We start from the raw sequence: 23427 nt of genomic DNA on the forward strand, positions 1-23427 counted from the left end.
GTATGAGGAAATAAAGGACGTTGACTCTTTAATTTAGTAGCGTTAACATAACATTGTCTTATTGCTATTACCAATTTGTATATTATATAAGAAATATTACCTAATTATTGTATATATTTAAAAGCTGGTTAACCCACTAAATGTAAAAGAACATAAAAAACTATTTACGTACACGCTGATTGTTACGGACAGTGTAGTATAAGAAAACAAAGGATGTTGACTTTTTATTTATTACCGTTAACATAATATTGTACTTAGTACATGAAAGTGTTAAAGTAGTAAGTCGTAACTCGTTTCTTTGACAAAAATAAGATTTCTGCGTATGGAAATAAACTATGCTTGAAAGCACCTCTGACATTATAACGTAAATACTAATAGATAATAATGAAAATAGTTGTTTACTAGTATAGTAATGAAAGCATTCAGGAAGGTAGTTTGTCTATATATAACCTATGAATGGAATAATCCATTTCTATACCCAAGATAATAACTACATGCTTATTTTATTTATTTAATGTAGTTTATTTGGAGCTGTGATGTCTGCTTACCCTATCTAAGCAAACAAGCACACGCTTATTAGTGACACATGTATGTACGTATGATAAGTATTTTTGTAAGGGTACATAAAGGTGTTTACATAAATACCATGTTAATTTGAGTGAGCTGAGATGGCCCAGTTCAAACCCAGGCAAGCACCACTATATATATGTGCTTAATTTATGTTTTATAATTCATCTCATGCTCGGCGGTGAAGGAAAACATCGTGAGGAACGGAAGGAAGCGTGGTGGAATATGTTCCAAAACCTCTCCTTAATGGAAGAGGAGGCCTTATCCCAGCAGTGGGAAATTTACAGACTGTTACTTTACTTTACTTTTTTTTACATGTTAATTTCGTAGGATATTGTCATTAATTGTAACTAGTAGTCGCCCGCGGCTTAGCTCGCGGTTTAGGTAGTTGGTTGTCATGAGTCAGACGAAAAAGTAGCCTTTGTCCTTTCGGAGAGTTCATCTTCATACCAAATATCATTACATTCGGTTCAGCGGTTTGGTCGTGAAAGAGCTACAGACAGACAGAGTAACTTTCACATTTATAATATTATAACATAGATATAAGATTTATTTAGAGATGTATTTTTTAAATGTTGAAAAAGAGTAACTACCTACTGAGTTTCTAGCCGGTTCTTCTCGGTAGAATCTACTTTCCGAACCGGTGGTATCTTCACTTAATTGTATTAATTGTAAAATGACGATTCAAAAGCCTACTTAAATAAAGTTTATTTTGATTTGATTTACAATTAGATGTTAACGGATAAGTTAAAGTTAACTTTTTTTTTTTAATTAAGAGCATTGTCTCTAATGCGACTATGTCGCCCTGTTATTAATCATTTATATTAATTCAGCTTCTTTGTACACTTTCAATCAATTTGTACAATTTCTTTGCCGAGACAGAATCAGGTATGGACAAAATACTGTGTTACATTCTCCAACGTTACAAAAAACAGCTTATCACAAAAGATTTGGCGTCTTATAGTTTCGTTCTTGACACACTCCATCAAAACATGATAGGCATCCTCCACAACTCCACAAACCGAACAATAAGGATGCGGAACCACTCCCATCAGATGCGCAAATTATCCAAATGGAATGTGTCCAGATCTCAATCGTAAAGCAGTGACTACGTCTTTCCTGTTCAATAAGACTATGTCAATCCAAGGCTGATTAGGTAGGAAAGGTTGTATGGTCCGATACCAGATACCCTTGTCCTTCGACCTTTTAGATGAATTGTCTTTAAGTGGTTGAATATAATATAATATTTTTACTTATCATATAACAATTATGTGATATAACAATTCATAATATTATTATTGTGTTACAATAAACAGAATCGGATTATAAACTTTGACACACTTCGACATTTACAAAGATTATACAAATTTCTCTGTAAAATAATAATCTTTTTATTAACGTTCGCTGATTATCGCAATAAGTGATAGCGATTAAAGGGGCCTGTCAGCTTAAAGCTTATTTACATTAAGCCTGGCCGACAGTCGATGGCTAACGTAGCTCACACTACCCTTAGTTATATCGTGACGTTTTAGAAACTATATGCTCATAATATAGGACGAAATATCCATATGGTGACAGAACATTCGGTTAATGTATCGTTGTCAGTTCTAGCAGATTCTGCTTATGTGATTGTGCTATTTTAATATAAACACGAACTCACACATGTATAGCCAGTGTAACTACAGGCACAAGGGACATAACATCTTATTTCTTAAGGTTGGTGGCACATTGACGATGTAAGGAATAGTTAATATTTCTTACAGCGTCATTGTCTATGGGTGATGGTGACCACTTACCATCAGGTGGCCCATATGCTCGTCCGCCAACCTATACCATAAAAAAACAGTAGTACATTCAGGATGATAATTGTAGTCCAGTTAGCAGCGTAATGTAAACTAGATCTTACGCATATTTAATTGCTGACGATTTAGCAATTTATTTTTTCTATTACATAAAAGTGCAAAATATTTTTCATATTGAAAGCATCTTCATTGTAATTAGGATACAAATTAAAAAAGTCTTCACATTCTTCATTCCGTAATAATACGAAAAGAACTATTGTATACATCAGGCTTACATTTGTATTTTATTTAAACTTCATTGACATATGATAATGGAGGCGGATTTAACGCCATCTTCGCGGTCTCTGTTTGTCAACCTTTCTACTTAGCAGATTCACAATGGCGGCAAATTATTATGAATACATTAGCAAAAATCCCACTGAAAACGTCGGAATAAGTTTTGCACATATTACTTAAACCAGCCCGACTTTTTTTTATTTACAAGTACCGTTTAAATAATTATCATTGATGTTAATTTACACATAATATAACATTAACAATTCTGATTTATAAATAATAGTATTGTTTATAAATGTTTAAAAAACTGACAAAGAAAGCCAAGGCTGTTGATATATTGATAAAAGATGATAAAGTAAATTATTAAGGTCACAGCAAGGTTGGTAAGTTGGGTATTTGGTAAACAAGACGTCAGAAACATTGTATATTAACTGATTTTATTTAATAATAATAAACTTTTATAACTATGTTTGTTATATAGTTCATGTCATATAGATATAAGGTCATGAAAGTTCAAAAGTACTAGGATATCATATGAAACGAGAATGTCATAATGTCGAGATTTCATAAGTGTCTTTTCAACACGATACATTTACTCTTAAAAGATATAAATAAAGCTTTTTGTATATTTATTCGAACTGTAGATTTAAGGATCACAGAATACTAATTATGTTTATTACCAACGCGTCGATCGCTTATGTTTATTTAAAGAAATACAAGTTGTTTGATGTACTCGAACACAGACAACACAAACCAGTTTATTAATATACCTACGTCAAGTTTCTAGAAGAAAAGTATTAAGGGGTTGAAATATAAAACAGTTACTGATAAAAAAATATTTATATACCGATAGATAGCAGATAGATTCGACTAATGTGTGGGGAAACTCAATGGAACAACCCGCTGAGTTCCTTTCGCCGGTTCTTCTCAGGGTGTTTTCTTTTCCGAACCGGTGATACTGTTTCAATTGACCATTAATAGGAGTGTAAAGTGTAATATTATATGTATAATGTTATATGTAATAGGAGTGTAGAGTGTAAAGTGTAATACTTCTATATTGAATAAAGCAATTTTAGTTGAGTTCTGTTGGAAAATTTTAGTTGACATCCGTTTGGCGAAGGTAATCATCAGCCAGTTAGTCAGCCTGCCTACAACAAATTTACAACAATAACTACAAGGACCTTGTATCTCTCAGGTCAGTTTAAATTGTTGCTAGTTTCTGCTATTGCACTTACTTATCTCCTGAAGATATTCAAATAATGTTGACTTCCAGGCAGGATATCTTATATTCATATGCATATAATTGTAAAAATTCTTGTGGAAGCCTACTTGAATGTAATATATTTTGATTTTTTGATACATTCTGCTGACATAAGAAAAATAAAAGAAACTTTTGGGAAAAATGTTTCTATTTTTTATAATATTAGTATATACAGTAGCTTTAATATTAATTATAAATTAATTATATATGCAGATTAAAACAGAGAATCACATTGAACATAAATAATAATATACAACGATTGATCATTTGTATTTTCCTCATTCTCTGGTTCTACAGATATAACAAAGTTTTGCGGATACTATTGTTATAAGCAGTCCTTGTTAGAGGTCAAATGGGGTCACGAACACCCCCAATCGTCAGTCAAATCCGCGGGTGTGCTGGCAGCTAATAGAATGATTTATCTAGCACTCAACTCAACACTTATGAGAACGTTCCGAACTATAAACAATTAACGTTTTTTATTTGTGTTCTATACGTTCACGCATCACGTCAAAGCTTTGTAATTGTTGGCAAGTACTCGCGTGAAGGTTTCCTGACACAGTCCCATCAACGAACAATGGCTTGAGTGAGAGTCGTATGGAGTATTTTTTCAGAAAATTAATTAAACAGTCACTGACATGTGTCAGGCATCAACTTTCATGTTACGTTTAAAGTCGATAACAGACAAATCTATCTCTTTAAGTTAGACACGTGTGATGAGCTTAGCTGCTTAACTTACAAGTGCTAAATGTATTAGGCATATGCCTAAATCACCTGTTGATTTCTGATGTGATCGTTTGTTGTTATATCAGAATCAACACCATAGTTAGTCTTTTTAGAATGGTTACTATTTATATTAATATTTTTGCCTCGTGATTCTGGAACGATAGCTGTAGATACAGAATCGGTTATGGTCTCATTTTCAAAAGCTCCGGCTGTAGTAAGGAAATTGTTACATTTTAAAAAATAATCAATTGAAGAGAGCGGAAAATGTCACTGGTTAGAGTAAAAGTAAATTGTTATCGACAAACTCCAATTCTAATTTAATTAATGTCACACTATTTGACATTGAAAATATGTTTTAAATGAGTTTCATAATTTTGGCGCCAAATGTAGAGCGACTGCAGTTTACAATGAAATTAAATCAGAAATATGTGTCAGAGGTTTTTTATCCTAAAAAATATTTTGAATAAACACAAAGTGTCGAGGGAGACCCATTAGTATAATATTAAACGTAAACCTACCATCGGTTTAGAATATACATTCTAGTATCGGGCAACACAGTATTGTCTCAATTCCAGCAATTTGAAAATGTATGTTGATATATACATATGTATATAATTATATTTTAATACATTGATCATCAAATTTAAATATTACATGCGACTAGCGACGCCCTAAAGTTTCTAATAATTTCAACAATAACTAACGCATCTATTAGAAATCGTTATTTCATAATGTAGAGAAACTGTACGAATTGATTATAATTAATTAATTACTAATACTTTATAAGGTTTTTTATACCAATCAAATTCAAAAGATCATTTCCATCATTCGTTCACATTTTCATTCAACATTAAAATAATTCAGTTATATTTCACTCCATTATATGTATTTATTTAACATCTACTTTATAAAACATTCAAACTTTGAAAAATGATGTCATCGTTTTATTACGGAAGATGAATGAACGAATTAATTATGGTTGAATGTATGATGAAAAGAACATTCCCTTGCAAAAGATTCTTCTAATTGCTGAATGTTTAAAGTGAAAAGAGACGGTATAGGTACATGCATACTCACAAAAATTATATATTTTTTTTAATTAAACACTCTAAAAAGCACTGTCTAGCTAGCTAGTGTCAAATTTACGTCTGTGTCGATAAGTTATTTTACGACAAAATATAAGAGGATTCCCGGAGACAACCAAAGCATAAAATCCACTTAGTAGAACTACGTGCAAATTGACAGTACACTTAACAGGTTTAACAATATCATTAATCATCAATTTGCGTGAAAGCCAAAATAATACAGATTAGTTTAAATAATTTAAGTAAATGAAACTGAATACCTGAAGGCATTCTCTAAGAGTCAACTTTGACTCAAAAGCTCAGAAAAGATGTCGCATTCATCTTTTTATCATATAAGTATCATTTAAACAACATACTAAAATAATACTCAAATAACATATATATGTACTAATATTATAAATGCGAAAGTAATTCTATCTTTGTGTCGCTTTTCAGGGCCGAACTGAACCGAATTTGATAAGATTTCGTACGCAGGAAGGTTCTTTTCCGAGGAAGTACATAGACTATTTTTTAAACCTAACAACTGACTATCAACCAATGAAACGCGAGCAAAGCTGCCATATATAACCAGTACTAAAATTACAAGTAAGTAATAAAGACGATTATTATTCGGATCATGTTCTCGCAGACGATACTTAGTAGAAGTAATAGTAATAGTATCTTTAAAGAGCTTAATCAATTGCAGGTCATAAAAAACTTACAGATTCTCTTGGAACTAATCGAGGTGACCAAGCATTAGAACTTGCTGATAAGATGTTATGTTCACAGCGACAATTTTATCACCTCTACTTTACTAACTTTTGATTGCATTTTTAAAATAGAAACATAGTTGATATTGGTACTGTTAGACTTAGTGGAAAACTTTATATGTTGCAGAATTTAAAGTATCTTGTATTATTTGTAACAGTAATTTATATTTGTGATAATATATAATAATAAATAGATAAAAAAAATTATAAGCATTACGTATAATATATAAAATTTATATGTAAATCCGAGATGACCCAGTGGTGTGGAACGCGTGCATCTCAACCGATGATGATATCAAACCCAGGCAAGCACCACTGACTTCCTATGTGTTTTAATTAATTTGTGTTAGTAATTCATTTCATACATGGCTGTAAAGGAAATCATCATGAAGTAATATATGCATGTATCTAATTTCAACGAAATTCTCAAAAATATATTTACAGGCTGTTACTTTACTTACTTATTACGTATAAAGAAAATATTACTATTGACAAAATTAACTAAAACATATAAACAAAAATAACTAAATACAAATGCAATACAATTTCTTAATAAACTTGTAGCGTTACAATGTTTATATTACAGGTTGATATTGAGTTTATTATGTGAGAAAGGTTTCCATTTCCTCGTGACAACAGGCCTCTAGGGTTGCCATATTTATGCTGTTAAAATATTAGTTAATTTAAAACCTAGTTTAATTTACGTAATATAAAAATATGAGTATCGTTGAACCATCATACATACAAATATATGTACATTTTGTGTGTACCATCGATGTACCTTGTCTTTAATTTTTTATATGTTAGCCTATACATTTTTTTTAACATGCAGCATCACATTTTAAATTTTGATTCTTTTATATATATTAATGACATTAATATGCAATATCATTCTGTCTTTCTGCAAAGGAGTATATTTAAGAACGATTTCGAGTACGTCCAGCGTAAGATGTTATATGTATATGAATGATATATATGAATTTCTTTAGGTTGCTATGGTGTACCTACTAATTTCTAACATAAGCATTATGATTAAAAAGATTTAAATTAAAGGTTAAAGCTAATAAAGTAAATGCAATTTAATTTAAATTCGACAGCCCTAGCGAGTGACCTTTATAGGAATGCAATGGTATAACTAATAAGTGAGTTGGAATGCCATTCAAGGTTTACCGTCTTGTCTTTTATTTTTATACTTGAACAACAAATTTGTATTACAAGCCGGATATTATTCACGAGGCGCTGTAGGTTTAGTTCTGGGAAACAATAGAGAAATAAGGGCGGCAACTCGGGATTGTTAGTCGACATGCATACTTATAATGTTCTATTATTAAATTACGTAAAAAACGTTACTGTCTTTTTTTATGGTATAGGTTGGCGGACGAGCATATGGGCCACCTGATGGTAAGTGGTCACCATCGCCCATAGACAATGACGCTGTAAGAAATATAACTATTCCTTACATCGTCAATGTGCCACCAACCTTGGGAACTAAGATGTTATGTCCCTTGTGCCCGCGGTTACACTGGCTCACTCACCCTTCAGATCGGAACACAACAATACTGAGTACTGTTATTTAGCGGTAGAATAACTGATGAGTGGGTGGTACCTAGCCAGACGGGCTTGCACATAGCCCTACCACCAAGTAGTTTTCGGGACGCAAGCTTAGGATAGCCTAACTTCAGACTGGTCAACAGAAATAGTGCGTATTGCAATAATATATGCATAGTTGTTGCTCGTGGCTTAGTTGGTTATCATATATTAGACAAAACAGTAGCTAATGTCCTTTTTTATTAATTTAGAATTTTGTTGTATCGCGTCTTCGTCATATCAATGAATATTTGCTAACGAGACTTGCAAGATTCAGTCACATATAATTTCAATTTACAAAAACAATAACTATCAAAGATATATCATTAATCAGCTTTATTCTATCTAAATGTAATATATAAAACTTTCATTTTTATAATAATAAATATATATGAAAGTTGAAGGAATTTGTCTTGTAACACTATATTTAAATTGAGTCGATATCCACACAAGCTATCACATTCGAAGGCCACTAAATGTGTCAACGTTTTTATTCTAAACTATTTCACTTTATATATCAATACAATCATAGTTATTTTATTTATTTTTTCCATTTACGAATTCAACCTTTTCTTCTGTACACAAACAACATCTTTTGAAATATAATGCAATTACAGTCCTTTGCTTTCATAACAAACTAGATAGTCTCGGGTCTATAGAATACAGAATACTTTAATACAAACGATTTATCCGACTCTTTCCAAATCATTCTTTTATATTAAAGAACAAATATACTCAGAATATTTGTATTTTTTTTTAAGATATGATTATTCGTGGCCATGAGACCACCGAAATACCATCATGATCAAAAGAAAGGTTGAAGCCTGTGTAAACATAGGAGATAGGAATATGTGTATCGATTATGTATCGAAAAGTTCTTTCTATCGCTTACGATTATGTACTTAATATTCAAACAATGAAGTGCGTAATGCAGACAAAGCTATTTGTTTATCCATCTCGTTATAATCGCGGAAATCTGCGCGGTCATCCGCGCGATAAACGACGGCGACAAAGAACTGTGTAACAAAGCGAAAACGAACTTCGTAAATATTGAATAAAAGTTTTAATCATTTTTATTAATTATTCTCTAAGTGTATTGATTACAAGGCTAGTGTTTCTGTTGTTAATATTTATTAATGTTATAATAGCGCTTCAGGTCTAGGTTTTGTCAATAGAAAAAAAATAGTTTTCAGCGCAACACGTTTTGTTTTAATCTAATAATGTATGTGGGAAAAGATCTAACATATGATTTGTCGCCTTCAACAACATCGGCCAAAGCGGCGGACATCTTAAGGAAGACCAGACTTCTATGGCAGACATATTATAGTGCAGAAACACAGATGCGATCTCATAAGGGACGGTTAATCTGACACGACCGGAAAGAATATGGGCGCAACGATTTAACATGCCTTCCGAAGCATGGCAGTGAACACACTTCTAACACCCAGACAGACAGAGAGACAGGCTAATGAGATTTTTTCGGTAGGAAATCCCAATAACTTATTATTGGCCTAACCTCTGCTAGTCTAGTCATAGTCTAGTATTTCCAACGAGACAGTAATATTAAATAACATGTACAATGCCACATATTATGTATATAGAGCATGTAAAGGCGGCTTTATTTTCAATGCAACGTATATAAAAAAAAAAAAATAACAAGAGGAAGACAAAACGGTAAATAATTTCATAAGTACTTTTTACTTTTACTACTTTTCATTTATTATCAACGTAATTGTAGTTCATGTTCGTGCGATGTAGTTTTTTTAAAAAAAAGAGGGAATTGTGGGATCGTTTATTTCTACGCTACAGTTTACAATAAGCATTGTTCCAGTATTTTAATCAATGGGTATGATATTTTTCATATTACAAGAATTTATAATCTCGGCACGACTATAAACAAACACATCTAAATTTATCAATTCCACGAAATATTTGTTAAATTTTATTTTATACTTTGAATGCTCTGGTTTCCTGCAATTTAAGTAAATCATATTTAAATTGTTATTATTTCCTTTCATAAAAAAATGCATTATTTAATTCGGAAGAGTAATTTAAATAATCTGTCATCAACGTATACAATAAAATTTATAGTTTGACGTCATAAATAAATAGAGTTCGTTAAAACACTGAAACTTGACAATAATTAAATAAAAATAAGACAAAATTCAAACGCGCTCTTAATCACATGCTAATACAAAGTAAAAGATAATTATGAAGACACTTTTATAGTAATTAGTATGCGTTCATGAGCCGGGAAAATTGAACAATGGATGTTATGATGCCACATTAAAGTACACACGACGTTTCAAAGGAAAGTGCTAAAATGATACATAGATGCATTATAGTTTTTATCAGTCTGAATATTATTTACGATAACATGACAAAAAACGTGAGGAATTTTGGAACAGCTGATTGTAACGCAGTTGCTTTCCCTGAATGTTATGTATTAAATAACGGACACAGCAAAAAAATTAACAACGTTTGAAGATAAGGTATGACAGTGACGAAAGTGTTATTAAAATATCGTGTAATATAAAACCTTATTCAAAAGAAAGAAAGGAAAGGTAGCCTAGAGGGGTCCAGGGGATTTTTCCTAACTTATCAATATTTGACAATTCAAACTGCTGTAAAACGCGTAAATAATTTCGTTCCAAAAAAAAAATTCAATGAGTCATTGCCGATGCAATGTCTATGGTAATTTTTATTTATAACATCATAATAAAACACAAAAACAAACGTAACCCGTTTTAAATATGGAACAATATTATTTCAAGCAGAGAAAGTAGTGTTATAATAAAATCCTAATTGTATTGTAACAAATCTATTCGAGCAGTCTTTGAGTCTAATTGGCGTAACATTCCGGGGCGGTGATGTAACGCGGCGCCCGCAGCGTTCACGTAAATACGCGTGCTGTACCAACCGCTACATCTATCCACCACCTCTGACTCATTACAACTACACGACACGTTTGCTTTACCATTGTAGTATAAGATTTTTTTTCATCACAACATAATTGATTCAATTATACACATAACAAAAAAAAAAAAATTATTATTAAGTTTGTTTATTAAGAATTCGCGCAGAAAGAGGATCATGACTTATTATATATCTGTTACGTCATTATTACGTGTCATATTCGTAGTTTCAGCAGAGATGTATATGTTACAATATATTTATAGGTCGTTTATTTTTAAAGACATCATTTATTTCAAGAGTCATATAAAGAAAATTGAAGTTATTCTTCAATTGTTTTTAGGTGGTGTTGTTTAAGCTGTCAAGCTTGATCTCTTGAGATGTTGTGCTCAAATCATAACCGGTCACGTCATTAAAAGTTGATTGCTCTTTTTGTGAAGAAATTCGTCAGCTCGGCTGTTAAGAATTTGGCTGTGTTTACGATACTTGTGCCTCGAAAGCCGATGGACTGTTATCACACAAGATAAATGTGTAAATCTGCATCTGATGTTGGAATTGCTAATCGAACGTACTAAGAAGGCATCTAGTAGAGAGAGATTACTGATTCCCTTCTAGTCTGTATCCGGCGCAGCTACAGCAGACGTCGTCAGACCATCACGATTTAATATGTTGGTAAAACATTTTTATAAAATCTTTTTAAACATTGTTTGTTTGTAAGACTCTGACTATCATAAATACAAGGTCATTACTCCGAGCTTGAGTATTTGTAAGATTAGAGATCTGTTTGAGATATAAAGATAACACTTTTAAATTAAATTCTTCAACTTGTACTTCGCAATTCAAGCGAATCAAATCTAAATAAAAACGTCTATTCAGCAGTTTTACATTCGCCTTTATAATATAAGTAAGGATAGTTAATAATTATTTTTCGGAAAACCTGTCAGAAATATTTTGCTCTGGTAACACCAGGATGGGTTTCGAACGCAGAGGAGTGAGAGAAATATGTCCGATTTAAAATTCCTTCAAATCGAATGTAATCAAGTATTACTTTAAAATTCAAGTATTTTAATGTTACCTGTACTTAAAAAATAATCGATTAACTAAATCGATCGTTGCTCTACGTTTTAAACTAGCAATTATAAGGTGTAGAAAAAAATAATTCTATTTTCAAAACAAATAATAATTAAAAATAAAACATTAAATTTTAAAAAGGTCCTATGTTTACATAGCGAGCTATTTTTATGATTGGACTATACATTAATCTATATGAAAAACATATAAAATATTTAGGTACCAACTGCGTTCGTGATATGCGGTCCTATAAAAATAACGATGAATTGCATACAAGTCGATAGATTCGAATGCAATGGAAGTTTCTGAGGCATCCTTAATGTTGTTTGATAGTTTCTAGTAGTTATTTTATACTTTTGTTTTATGGCAAAACTTCGAAATCGCACACTTACATATATAGTAGAGTGTTTTATGTACGCAACACATATACATATATTAATATTTGACATTTCAAAGACTTGCCAGATGAAAGCTGAAATAACCTCAATAGCAAAGAAATAAATACGGTAATTATGAAAAATATGAAAAAAGTTTAACGTTGTTTTCAAGAAGAGCGACCGATTGATATTAAATTCGAACAACAAAGTAAAAAGTACCCAGAAGAAGCCGTGAGAATTACCTTATTACAAAATATTTACAGTTACTCGATTATAGTCCTTATTTCTTTGCTTGTAAAGGTAAAAGTAGTTTAAAGCGTTATAAATATTAATAACAACTTAAATAGTCGTTTTAAAGTAATAGTGGGATTTTCACGATTCGTAATGAATAAGAGTCACGACACCTCGATAGCAATAAATTAACCAATTATTAATAAAAGTATCATTGAAATAATTCAATGAAAATTATTTACATTGGATAACAATTTGCCATCGAAACGAAAAAAAGACATCTAAGTACATAAATTATTTGAAATTCTTTGTGTAGACGTAGGGTCATTGAACTTTACAAACATTTCCTTAATACAAGCACCACTCGTTAGTCTAAAACTCGTTTGCTGAAAATTATAAAGGAACACTGACACAAAGCGTCATATAAAACGAATAACATGTAGATAAGTAAGGAATTAAAAGAACGGTATATGTATTTATAATCACAAGTAAGTGGGCGCTACGCCCCCACAAGCGCCGCATTATCTCGAATCATGACAACACCATAAAAGGATAGTTACTGCGGGATGTACTTTCTACATTGCGTTTAAACAACGAACATGACTTAAAGCAATATATAGTACATAAATATGATTTAGTACTAGTTTTAGCCCTCGGCTTTACTTCGTTCGATTTTAGGTCTAAACAGTGTCTTTTTTTGGTTTAACCGTTCAAGAGGTATACCAGTTTATCATAACAAACAGACAGACAGAGTTACTTTGTCTTTTATTATATTAGTATGATAATTATAATTATAAAACAACGACAACGCTATTTAAATATTTAAACAAATGAACAGCGTGAAAACCGTCGAATATAATTAATACTAACTACCGGTTGTGACGAAGTCGTAATACCCGACCGAAAATAAAACACTAGACGGTAGACTTGCGTTACATTAAGACGGAACATATTTCTATCGGACGGTTAATAGTTAAATCGTAAAAGTTCAATAACCTCCTCCCTATTTGGTAATGTAAAAACTCATCCAGTCAAATAACTCCGAAGATTCTAGAGCGTTTTATCAATAAAATTATTATATTATTAGACTTTGGACCTTATATAATGGTATTAAGAGTTAAAACTAAAATATTTATAACGTTTTACAATATTAATGAAGTATAATACATCGCTGGACAGACACATCGTTTGATCCTTTAAAGCTTGACACGAAACAGATTTTGAGTTAAATTTACGGTAGGAGAAATGAGGCATTACATTGTTGCGCATTGTAGTGCACCCGATCAATCTCGATACATTAAAAAAAATCCTGGCAAACCTAGTGATGCTCTCATATCTATCGTTCATTCAAAGTAAACACAAAAGGTCAATACAATATCGGAAAAATTGTATAGGGATACAGAACAACAGACAAGATTATTTTTTAATTATATTTCAATTGAACTGTATTTACATCATGTAATAATGAGGGTATATAAAAGTACCTAATTACTCTCCTTCACGTAATGATAATATTTCTTAATTTGGATATGGGTATGAGGTCGTGTTAAGTCCAAACCCATGATACAAGAAATTATAAGGTCACTGTTTATTGCTCAATGCCGCAGTATCCAAAGAAGAATTTGCCAATCTTTATTATTGTCTATTAACTAACAAGGTCGTCGAACATGAATCAACACAGAATATAACTATCTAAAAATGATGTTCGTATATCTCTTCGACAGACTTTGATACTGTTTGACCCATCACTATGAAAGAGTATATTATGTATATTATTCATTGAGGATATTTCATATCAGCGTATAATTTCGATTTTAATTCAGCAATAAAATGTATTATAATACTGCATTAGTAATTTTAATAATATTTTACGACACGAAAAGCTAATCTGTAATCCAGTATAAAATAGTATAATAGATGATTTGTGTTTACTTCTTCTTCTGTAATTTTATTACAGTAGACATACCTATTCGTCATATTATTTTAAACCCAGTGTAATGATTTTTGGCAACATCAAAAATTTTATATGGCCACTAAAACAAATATGGCAATTACATCTGAGATTATATTTCTTTATCCAGATTAACTGATTTGTACAACATTATATATTATCTGTTCCACGTGGAATCAACTATGTTAAACGTTACTTCCGTGTTAAACCTTTATCAATAAATAGATTATCTTCAGATAAAGCTAACGACAGGTGGAATATAATAAAGACGCGAATACAAATTCCCGATTCAGCGAAGCGGCGTTTTTTTGTCAAAACGTCAAGTGCTACTTTAATTATTCGTATGTTTTAATAAAATTAATTAAACGGCCATTTGACGCCAAGCCTTAGAAATGTTTGTGGGTTAGTTCTCTGCCACCATACGTGTGGTTGAGGTACTTATGTACGATGATGGATGAGCTTAGCAAAAATTTCACGACACCTCACGGTGGACTGTACATTATTCATTACTAGCCGCCCAGGATCCGCGCCGGTTTAAGTCTGATACTAAATATGTATACTACAGAATTTTCCTGGATTCTTTACTATATTGTATCATAAACAAAAACCTTCTTCTCGAATCTCTATATCACAATCTGTTAAAAAAACCGCATCAAAATCCGTTGTGTAATTTTAAAAATCTTAGCATTCATAGGGAAAGACAGTGGTAAGCGACTTAATTTGTACTATGCAATGATTTATGAAATCATATTCCATAAAGTATATACACAAATCTAAATTTACATATTAATTAAGATTCGTTGTAGAATTTGATACGTTATACGCTATAAATATTTCTTAACGAATATTTATTTATATGAAATAACGATCCACAGTCCACTTAACGTCTTATATCCACTTTAATTTTACTTCCAAAGTTTCGATAACAACTTTGCCGACACTAAAAACGCCTTTTCTCCGAATGCATAATGAATTCCATGGATTATTCAAGTTCTCGACCGAAAATATCGTGTCAATTCAAAACTAAAGTTGTTTATTTATCTCTAAGCCTGATTACCTAACCAGATGTTTCATATTTTTAATGGACTGCGTTTATCAATAAGCATATCATGTTTAGTAGATAAATTTAAATAAGTCTACTAGTATTTTGATTAAAGATTTTTCAATGTTACAATATCTGTTTTATTGGATTTCATTGATTTTTATTCAAATTTATATGGTGGTAGGGCTTTGAAACTGTTTTGGGTTTATACCACCCACTCATCAAATATTCTGCCACCAAACAGTAGTCTTCTGTATTCATGTGTTCCAGTTTAAGGGTGAGTGAGCTTGTGTAACTACAGGCATAAGGGATATAACTTAATATTTAGCGCCATTATCGGTGGTGACCACTTAAAAATGAATTGGTTTATAACAAACTATTAAGTAATGGTCTGAAATACATAGTTTCGGATTTTAATATACTACAAATACAAGTTGCAGTCGTTAACGTAACTTGTTACTCCTACGGCGTAAGCAATGTAGCAATGGCTATATAAACCCTCGGTTATTAGCTTATCTAGATTGCTATATGGCAATATATCTAGTCAGTATAGTTTGCGATGCCAATACGCTGCCAACCGTGAAACCTAAATCGCTAGTTCTCTGCACTTACTTACTCAGTTATCCTTTACAATGAGTTAATCATTGAATGGAATCTATTTGTGTTATACTGTATCGGAATTATATAATTAACATTGTATCCGTTACAATGTTTTGTCTTCTTTTTTCGAATGTCAAATTACTGAAGTCAGAAAGGGAGAAATGTGTGTGTAACTATTCTGCTACACAACGTTTATTAGTAATCTCGTTCATGAGTGTCATGGATATATTTAACTTTTTGCAACATCATCTTCATGATACTGTTAGTGTCCTTTCGCATTCTGGAACACAACAGATCCAATAAAGCAATATTATAAGGCTTTCTTGTTGATAAAACATTACATTTCAGTTTTTATTCTATGCTTAGAACTAGGATATTTGCTTTAAATATCACAATTACATTGTGGAGATTTTAACGAATTGTGTTTCTAATTTTTCGTAAAACAAAAAAATGCATAGTTTTATATTTAAAAAAAAACTCAAGTCACTGTTTGCATTCTTACTAAAAGGCTGTTTATGTATTAAACAACAACAATAAGTTGAAAGATTGAATGAATACGTTGAATGTTTCAGTTTTGTCTGAGGCATATGATAAAAACTTGAGTACAAAGAAAGAAAAAAAAAATCATATTTAGTGACAATTGGTCCACGTCGTATTGTATTTGAAAGATTAGGCGGTTTTTAATTTATCTAACTTCTACTTATAAAACTATTATGTATGTCTTACATACATAAAATAAGTCTTCAGTGACGTCTCTTAGAACTTGAATGCATGTCATTCGTTTCCAACCATCCGATATTTAAGACCTATCCTCGGGCCAAGTGACAGATTTATAGCCCTTCGATTTGTATACCCTACATGGGTATAAAAGTCGACATGGGAAATGCAAACTCAAATTCCTTTATTCAATACTAGTTGTTCCACGCGCCTTCGCTCGCGTTTTACGGTGTCGGTTGTAATGTGTTCGAAAAAAAAGTAGCCTATGTAAGGACTTAATTTGGTATTAAGCAAACTTGAACTCCAAGGAAGGCCTTGGAGTTCAAGTTTGCTTAATACCAAATTTCATCAAATTCGATTCACCGGTTTGATCGTGAAAGAAGCGACAGCAGACGGATAGAGTTACTTTCACATTTATAATATTAATAATTAATAAATATTCATCTTCCATCCGGAAGCATTACACTTACTTATTGATAGTCAAATAACTACTACTAACGGTTCGGAAAAGAAAATACCCTGACCTGAGAAAAACCGAAAAAAGAAACTCAACGGGTCTTTTTTTTTATTAAAGCGCTAGTTACCCTTAAGTGAATTATTTGTCACTAAAGTGTAACGTGGTTTGTACATTTTGTAATTTTTCTCAGCGGTTAAGGCTTGTGAAATGTTCGTATCGTCTAGTGTCCGCCGAGTGATTGCTGATGTACTTGCAAGGACGTTTGGCGCGTAGCTGGTTGGCCAATCGCGGAAACGACGCCGGCGAGCCCTCCCCACTTTCGCAACGTCACGAGTGTACATCGTTACGTTAACGCTATGAAAACGTGGACCATACACATCGTACTGATTACGTCTATTGTAACGTTTTGTAACCGTTAAACTAGCCGATTGAAAACGACTCATTACGAAAGAGCTAGCTTAGAATCATTTAAAAATAAAATTTTGCTGATCCATGTACTACGACAACGTATTATTGTAACGTCTAATGTGCACAAATTTAACTCATCGTTTTGGTGAAATTAATTAAGTCACCCATAACAAGCAACCTAGTTGCTACATTTTAATATCATTTTCGATAGAATCGAAAGCCCAAACCGGTACAAAACGATAACTTATTACAACACTTCAAACTGGAATGATGAAATTTAAATGTAATGAAATTTTAGATTTAGATTTTATAAATACCTATGAAACCTTAAATAAAGTCATTGCTATATTTAAAAAGAAAAAAAAATATGTAATGACAAACACTGCGCAAACGTTTGAAGTATTTTAAAGCAATGCACTTGTGAATGACAATTCTATGTGTTTGTTTGATGATGATGAATAGAAACACATATTGACCGATATTCCAAAACGTTGTCGTTCTGTCAGTGTTATTAAAGCCACCTGCGTCAGTGAATGAACGACAGAAATCAAACAACTAAACAGAATGACATGTAGTTCATGTTTTGTCGTTGAAATAGAACTATCGAACTTTATTTTCTATAAAATGCATCTCCTGTACTGAGAATAAGTAGCTAACATTATATTCTTGGCGATATAAAGTTCACAAACACCCTCGAACTTTTGTGCCCAAAGATTTGAACTCTCTACCAGCATACTTGTCCCCCTCCTCTCATAACCTGGGTTGGGCATCTTGCGGGCCAGCATAGCGAGGGCGACTAGTGCAGCTCATTCCTACTGACTGTACTGATCGTCTTCGCGTTTGGACTCTACGTCTATTTACCATCAGGTGGAGTCGAGTCATCCGCCGGAAAGTATATAAAAATAAAGATTCTCATTAGATTTTCGTTGAACTATTACCATAACCGTTTAATAAACAAAGAATTAACGTCTTTCTTAATGGTATGTCCAAGCGGCATGTTCCTCACGTCGTGTTACTAACGAAAGTCTCATTTACCTTATACGTTCAAACATCACTTAATCAATCAATTAGCCAACAAACAGCACGCCATGCTAGCACAGGCTACCCAACAATGTTTCGATTAAGTTAGTCACAGAGTACTTTGTGATACATTAGTATCGGATGATTCACATTTCACACCGAGGTTACGTTTGTAAAACTGTCCCGTTTGCTTTGAAACAAACCCGAGCCCCCGCGTCGTCATTATCAATTGCTTCGAATTTATGTCATTTAAATTCAGACCAGACACGATGAATTGACATTAATGTGGTTGATAAATAAAAAAAAATAACATTGACGTATGTGGTAGTGTCAATTCCAATTCAAGTGTCAATGTTATTAAACTAATTATTTACACTAATATTATGTACATATGTATGTCAGTCTGTTGCTGTATTACGACCAAACACATTTATGAATTTCAACTCCAAGGAAGGAGAAACCATAGGAAAGACGTTCGTTCTTAAGAGATGTTGTAGAGCATAAAATTACCTGTATTAGACCCACGACGGTGTACATCCAGGGTTATATCAGAAAATTTGACTGAAAGATATTTAAAATTTGGCAGATAGGTAAGTTTAGTATTAAATATACAAATCGTTTAATAATATAACATAGATAGACAGTCAATCCCTCATTAAATCCACAAGAAGTCGATGAGCCCAGATCGCCCAGATGATTTCGTACTTTTACAATCTTGCCAGTTGTAATATAAACTAACGGCGCTTACAATTATCCGGTGACATATTACATATATGTATATTAAATATAAAGTAATATCGACGCTAAAGAGATTTGCATCGGCGTCATATTCATGAATGAGTCCAGACGCTAACGTGGGAGTCAGAGGCAAGATGTCTGAACAATTATCTCTCAAGGCAATGGCGATATTCCGAGCGAAATCGTAGCGTTATTTGTGATTTAATACGTCTGGCTTAAGATGATGCTTCCGCATAAAATATGTATAAATAATTAGTGCAAGTCATTTCATATTTTGTATAAGTTGTTCGTGTTTCAGTCAATTGACTAAAAAATAAACGAATATAATCTTTTTTTTAGAAATATATTTTATATAGTAACATTAATTAAGCAATCTAGTGCTGCCATCTGTAATGTATGATATTATGTCTTGTCTACGTATTATGTATGAATGATTATTATTAAATAAACGCTCTAAGTTGTCAGCTTTCATTGGAATACTTCGTTTTATTAAGTTTATTAGAATTATTCTAAATATTAAGGCTCTGTTAAAGGGATTGTATGAGGCCGTGAAATTATTAGAATTTAGAACAATGCAGAAGCTTTAACTGCATGGTTGGCAGCGTATTGGCATGTCAGGAATGGCTAATAAAATAACTCCACGTACAGATATTTTTAGCCGCAGAACACTCACAATCAAGTCCATTATACATCTGTCTGTAGTACTATCAATAAAAAAGTATAAATAAATCTTTTATAGCGGCTTCGGAGTCGATTGCATCACCCGCCGGTCATGTGTTTACCCTTAAAGTAATTACCTCTTTATATTCAGGCGTAGTCGGTCGAGGGTACTTCGAAGCGAGGCGTGCTCCCGCGCCACAGCCCTGCGGGGCCGGCGGTTCATCTTCCGGATAGTACAGGTGTACAAAATCCTCAGTATCAAGGAACGTGTTGATCAGCATACTCCGATACAGATAAAACTAACGTTTAACCAAATCAGACTTTTATCACTACACACTAGTTTAACTCACTAAAGGAAGCACGAAATCGTAACGCGTCCAGTTTGTAACGTTCCATCTTTTAATGGATAACTGCATCGATACTACGATGTTAATAAATTAGTTTAGTTTTTCTTATTACTTATATAAAATCACATTTGCACCGCTTCGTTCACACTGTCCTGAAATTTTAAACTTTACTTAACATTGGACGACACTAACGTTAACCGTTTTGACTCTTCATAGACTGTTCACGTATCAAAAATATAATCTTTTACACTATACAATAGAACATTAACTGACAACTGTTTGAATTTAGAATACCAAGTTTGAATAAAAAAATTGAATACGTTACTAAAATTCTTCCATTAGCGTTTTGTAGAAACCGTGAGCAGTGTTATTCTGTTAAAACTCACTTCGTATCTCACTTGAAAAATGTGAAAATATATCTATCTTGATCCGATGTGGCATATAATTTCTTTCGGTATCGATCGTAAAGTTTTCAGAATAGCTCTGCAGAATTATTGAATTATCGTTGACGTAATGGGATGTCTTTTTAGATAAATTTTAATTTAGGAACGCACATCCGGACTGTTTTAATGCTGTAACATGTACACAATCTTTATTTTTGATACGTGAATTAATGTTATCGAAATCCATCGATTCTATTCGTTATATCACTTAACAAGTACGACATGGCTTCACGATACTGTGGCAAGATACAAAATACACTCGACGATTTTTTTTAGTTTTTTTTTTTTTGTTCCGAGCAAAAACGCACGAGCGTGTTTGCTTTACCTCGAATGAGTTTTTATGTGCAGCGGAAAAGCTATTATTGACAATGAGCTGTAATTAATTTTATCTTTATGAATTCCCAACAATACTTATTTGTTATTGATCACATAATAGTCGGCACAGCGGATCGTCGACCTCTCGGAACAGATCAAGTGTTTCAGTATAATGCAAACCACATGACCGGAAATGGAATATTGTTAATGAAGCTCTTTTTAGAATTACTAATTAACGGCCTGTACCTGTCATTGACGGACAAGTACCACATTATATAATTATATAACACATGCAAGATTTACGTGAATTTAAAAGTTTGTTTAAAAAATTATGGAATTTAATTTACTATTTTCTTATAAGAAAATTCGGAACTTTTGGGAACTAAGTCTAAAAACAATGGCACACACATCTTACACACCAAATCACAACAACAATAATTAGTGCTTTTTGGCAGTAGAATGAGTGTAGTGTATGCCCTAAAGCTAAAAGCCTACACTCTTCAAAAACCCTTTCTGCAAACACAAATTAAGATTCTTATGAATGAAAAATATCTTTTTCACTTAGCAATTTAGATTTTTAACAATATATTTAAAATAATATATTGTTACTAATTGGCGATAATAGAGCACGACCACACGCTTCTCGCTTCTGGCGTGCAAAAGGCCGACAGCTTGCAGAAAAATATACTAATAACTTATTACTTATTAGCAGTGTGCCATATCCGTTATTATTAAAAAGTATTTATCATGGGGTAAAAGCTTATTACTTCCTATACATTTTGCAGTTCCCACGGTGTATGGCGTTACTAATTGCCTGATCAATTTATAATATTACTAGTTGCACATATTGGAACCCGATCGCAGCGCCACCTACTGGGTTCAATCTAAGATACCCACACACATAAACAAATCGGTTAAATCGTTTGGTTTTGTTACACACACGTATAGACGAATTTTATGTACATATACATATAAAGACATCATTATGAAGCATTCCAATGTTATCGATATATATTTTTTAAATATAATAGGAATAATTGACACTCATTAACTTGTTCTTGTTGTTATCCAATCAAAAATATATTAACATAAGTTTGTAACTATTTTTATGTGTAAAGAATACTGACGTAAATTGAGTTAATAGGAAATCGACATATTACGTACGTGATTTTCACTTTTGAAAATATATTCAAATATATGTGTAGAAATCACAATTTGAATAGCGTAATGAACTTTGTCTCTACCGGTATTCTAAGTGTCAATATAATACATGTAGTTAATACAATTGCATTTATAACAAACTTAAACTATCTCCAAAACCTAACTTTAGGTACAGAAGTTTACATACACTAAGCTTTCCATTATAACAACATGTTGAAGCTAAAAATATATACCTAAATATATAATAAATCAAATCTAAGGACAATTAATATTATTTGAATATCGAACATTTCTTTACATAATAAGAGCGTAAAGCTCCATATTATGATGATCGTATTGTTTATCGTTGCAATTGAAAGACATTTGCCTGTATTGATTAATTATTATTGATGATAATATTATGTTGATTTATACTTTATTGCCTTCATCATAATGGCGAGTATAGTTTGATAAGATAATAGATGGTAAATATATACTTTCAATTAAACCATGAAAACTGTTAAATAAAATAAATAAATTTCTCGTTTATGGTACTAGGATGTCAGGAAGTAGTAGGAGATATAATATCGCGAGACTTGGTAGTTGTTTAACGGACGCGCGCTCCAGTTTCTGCGCATGTCGACGACAAAGAATGCGGTCACAGGCGCTTGATTCTTCGCAGAATAGTTCAATAGTCAGCAGTAAAAGACAATTGTAAGAATCGTAAGAGTATCGAATACATTGAGTAGGCTTTATCAATTTATAATTTGTAACATTTTATAGGAACTATTATTTAATTTGTAAGAATCATTTGACATTTATATTGTTGGAAATATGTAAATCCAATAGGTTTTATTTAAAAAGTGATTAACAGTTTAAGTTGCAATGTAAAGATGTAACCTTCTTAAATCAGACAAAATATCATATAAATTGTTGAACCGATC

At 32.1% G+C, this 23427-nt stretch overlaps 1 protein-coding gene across 4 annotated transcripts in view; it reads right to left on the reverse strand.

Annotated features, from left to right (window-relative positions):
• Window positions 1–23427, reverse strand: part of LOC124533270 (myotubularin-related protein 4) — an 87173-nt gene that overhangs the window by 16601 nt on the left and 47145 nt on the right. For 3 of the 4 annotated variants that reach the window (XM_047108477.1, XM_047108478.1, XM_047108479.1), the window contains exon 2: window positions 20376–20737. The exons of the other annotated variant lie outside the window; for it this stretch is intronic. In XM_047108477.1, the coding sequence (XP_046964433.1) occupies window positions 20376–20519 (144 nt within the window). In that variant the 5' untranslated portion in view covers window positions 20520–20737. The remainder of the gene's footprint in view (window positions 1–20375; window positions 20738–23427) is intronic. 4 annotated transcript variants of the gene reach the window in all.

The sequence above is a fragment of the Vanessa cardui genome, chromosome 10 (assembly GCF_905220365.1).
Source record: "Vanessa cardui chromosome 10, ilVanCard2.1, whole genome shotgun sequence".
Taxonomy (NCBI): domain Eukaryota; kingdom Metazoa; phylum Arthropoda; class Insecta; order Lepidoptera; family Nymphalidae; genus Vanessa; species Vanessa cardui.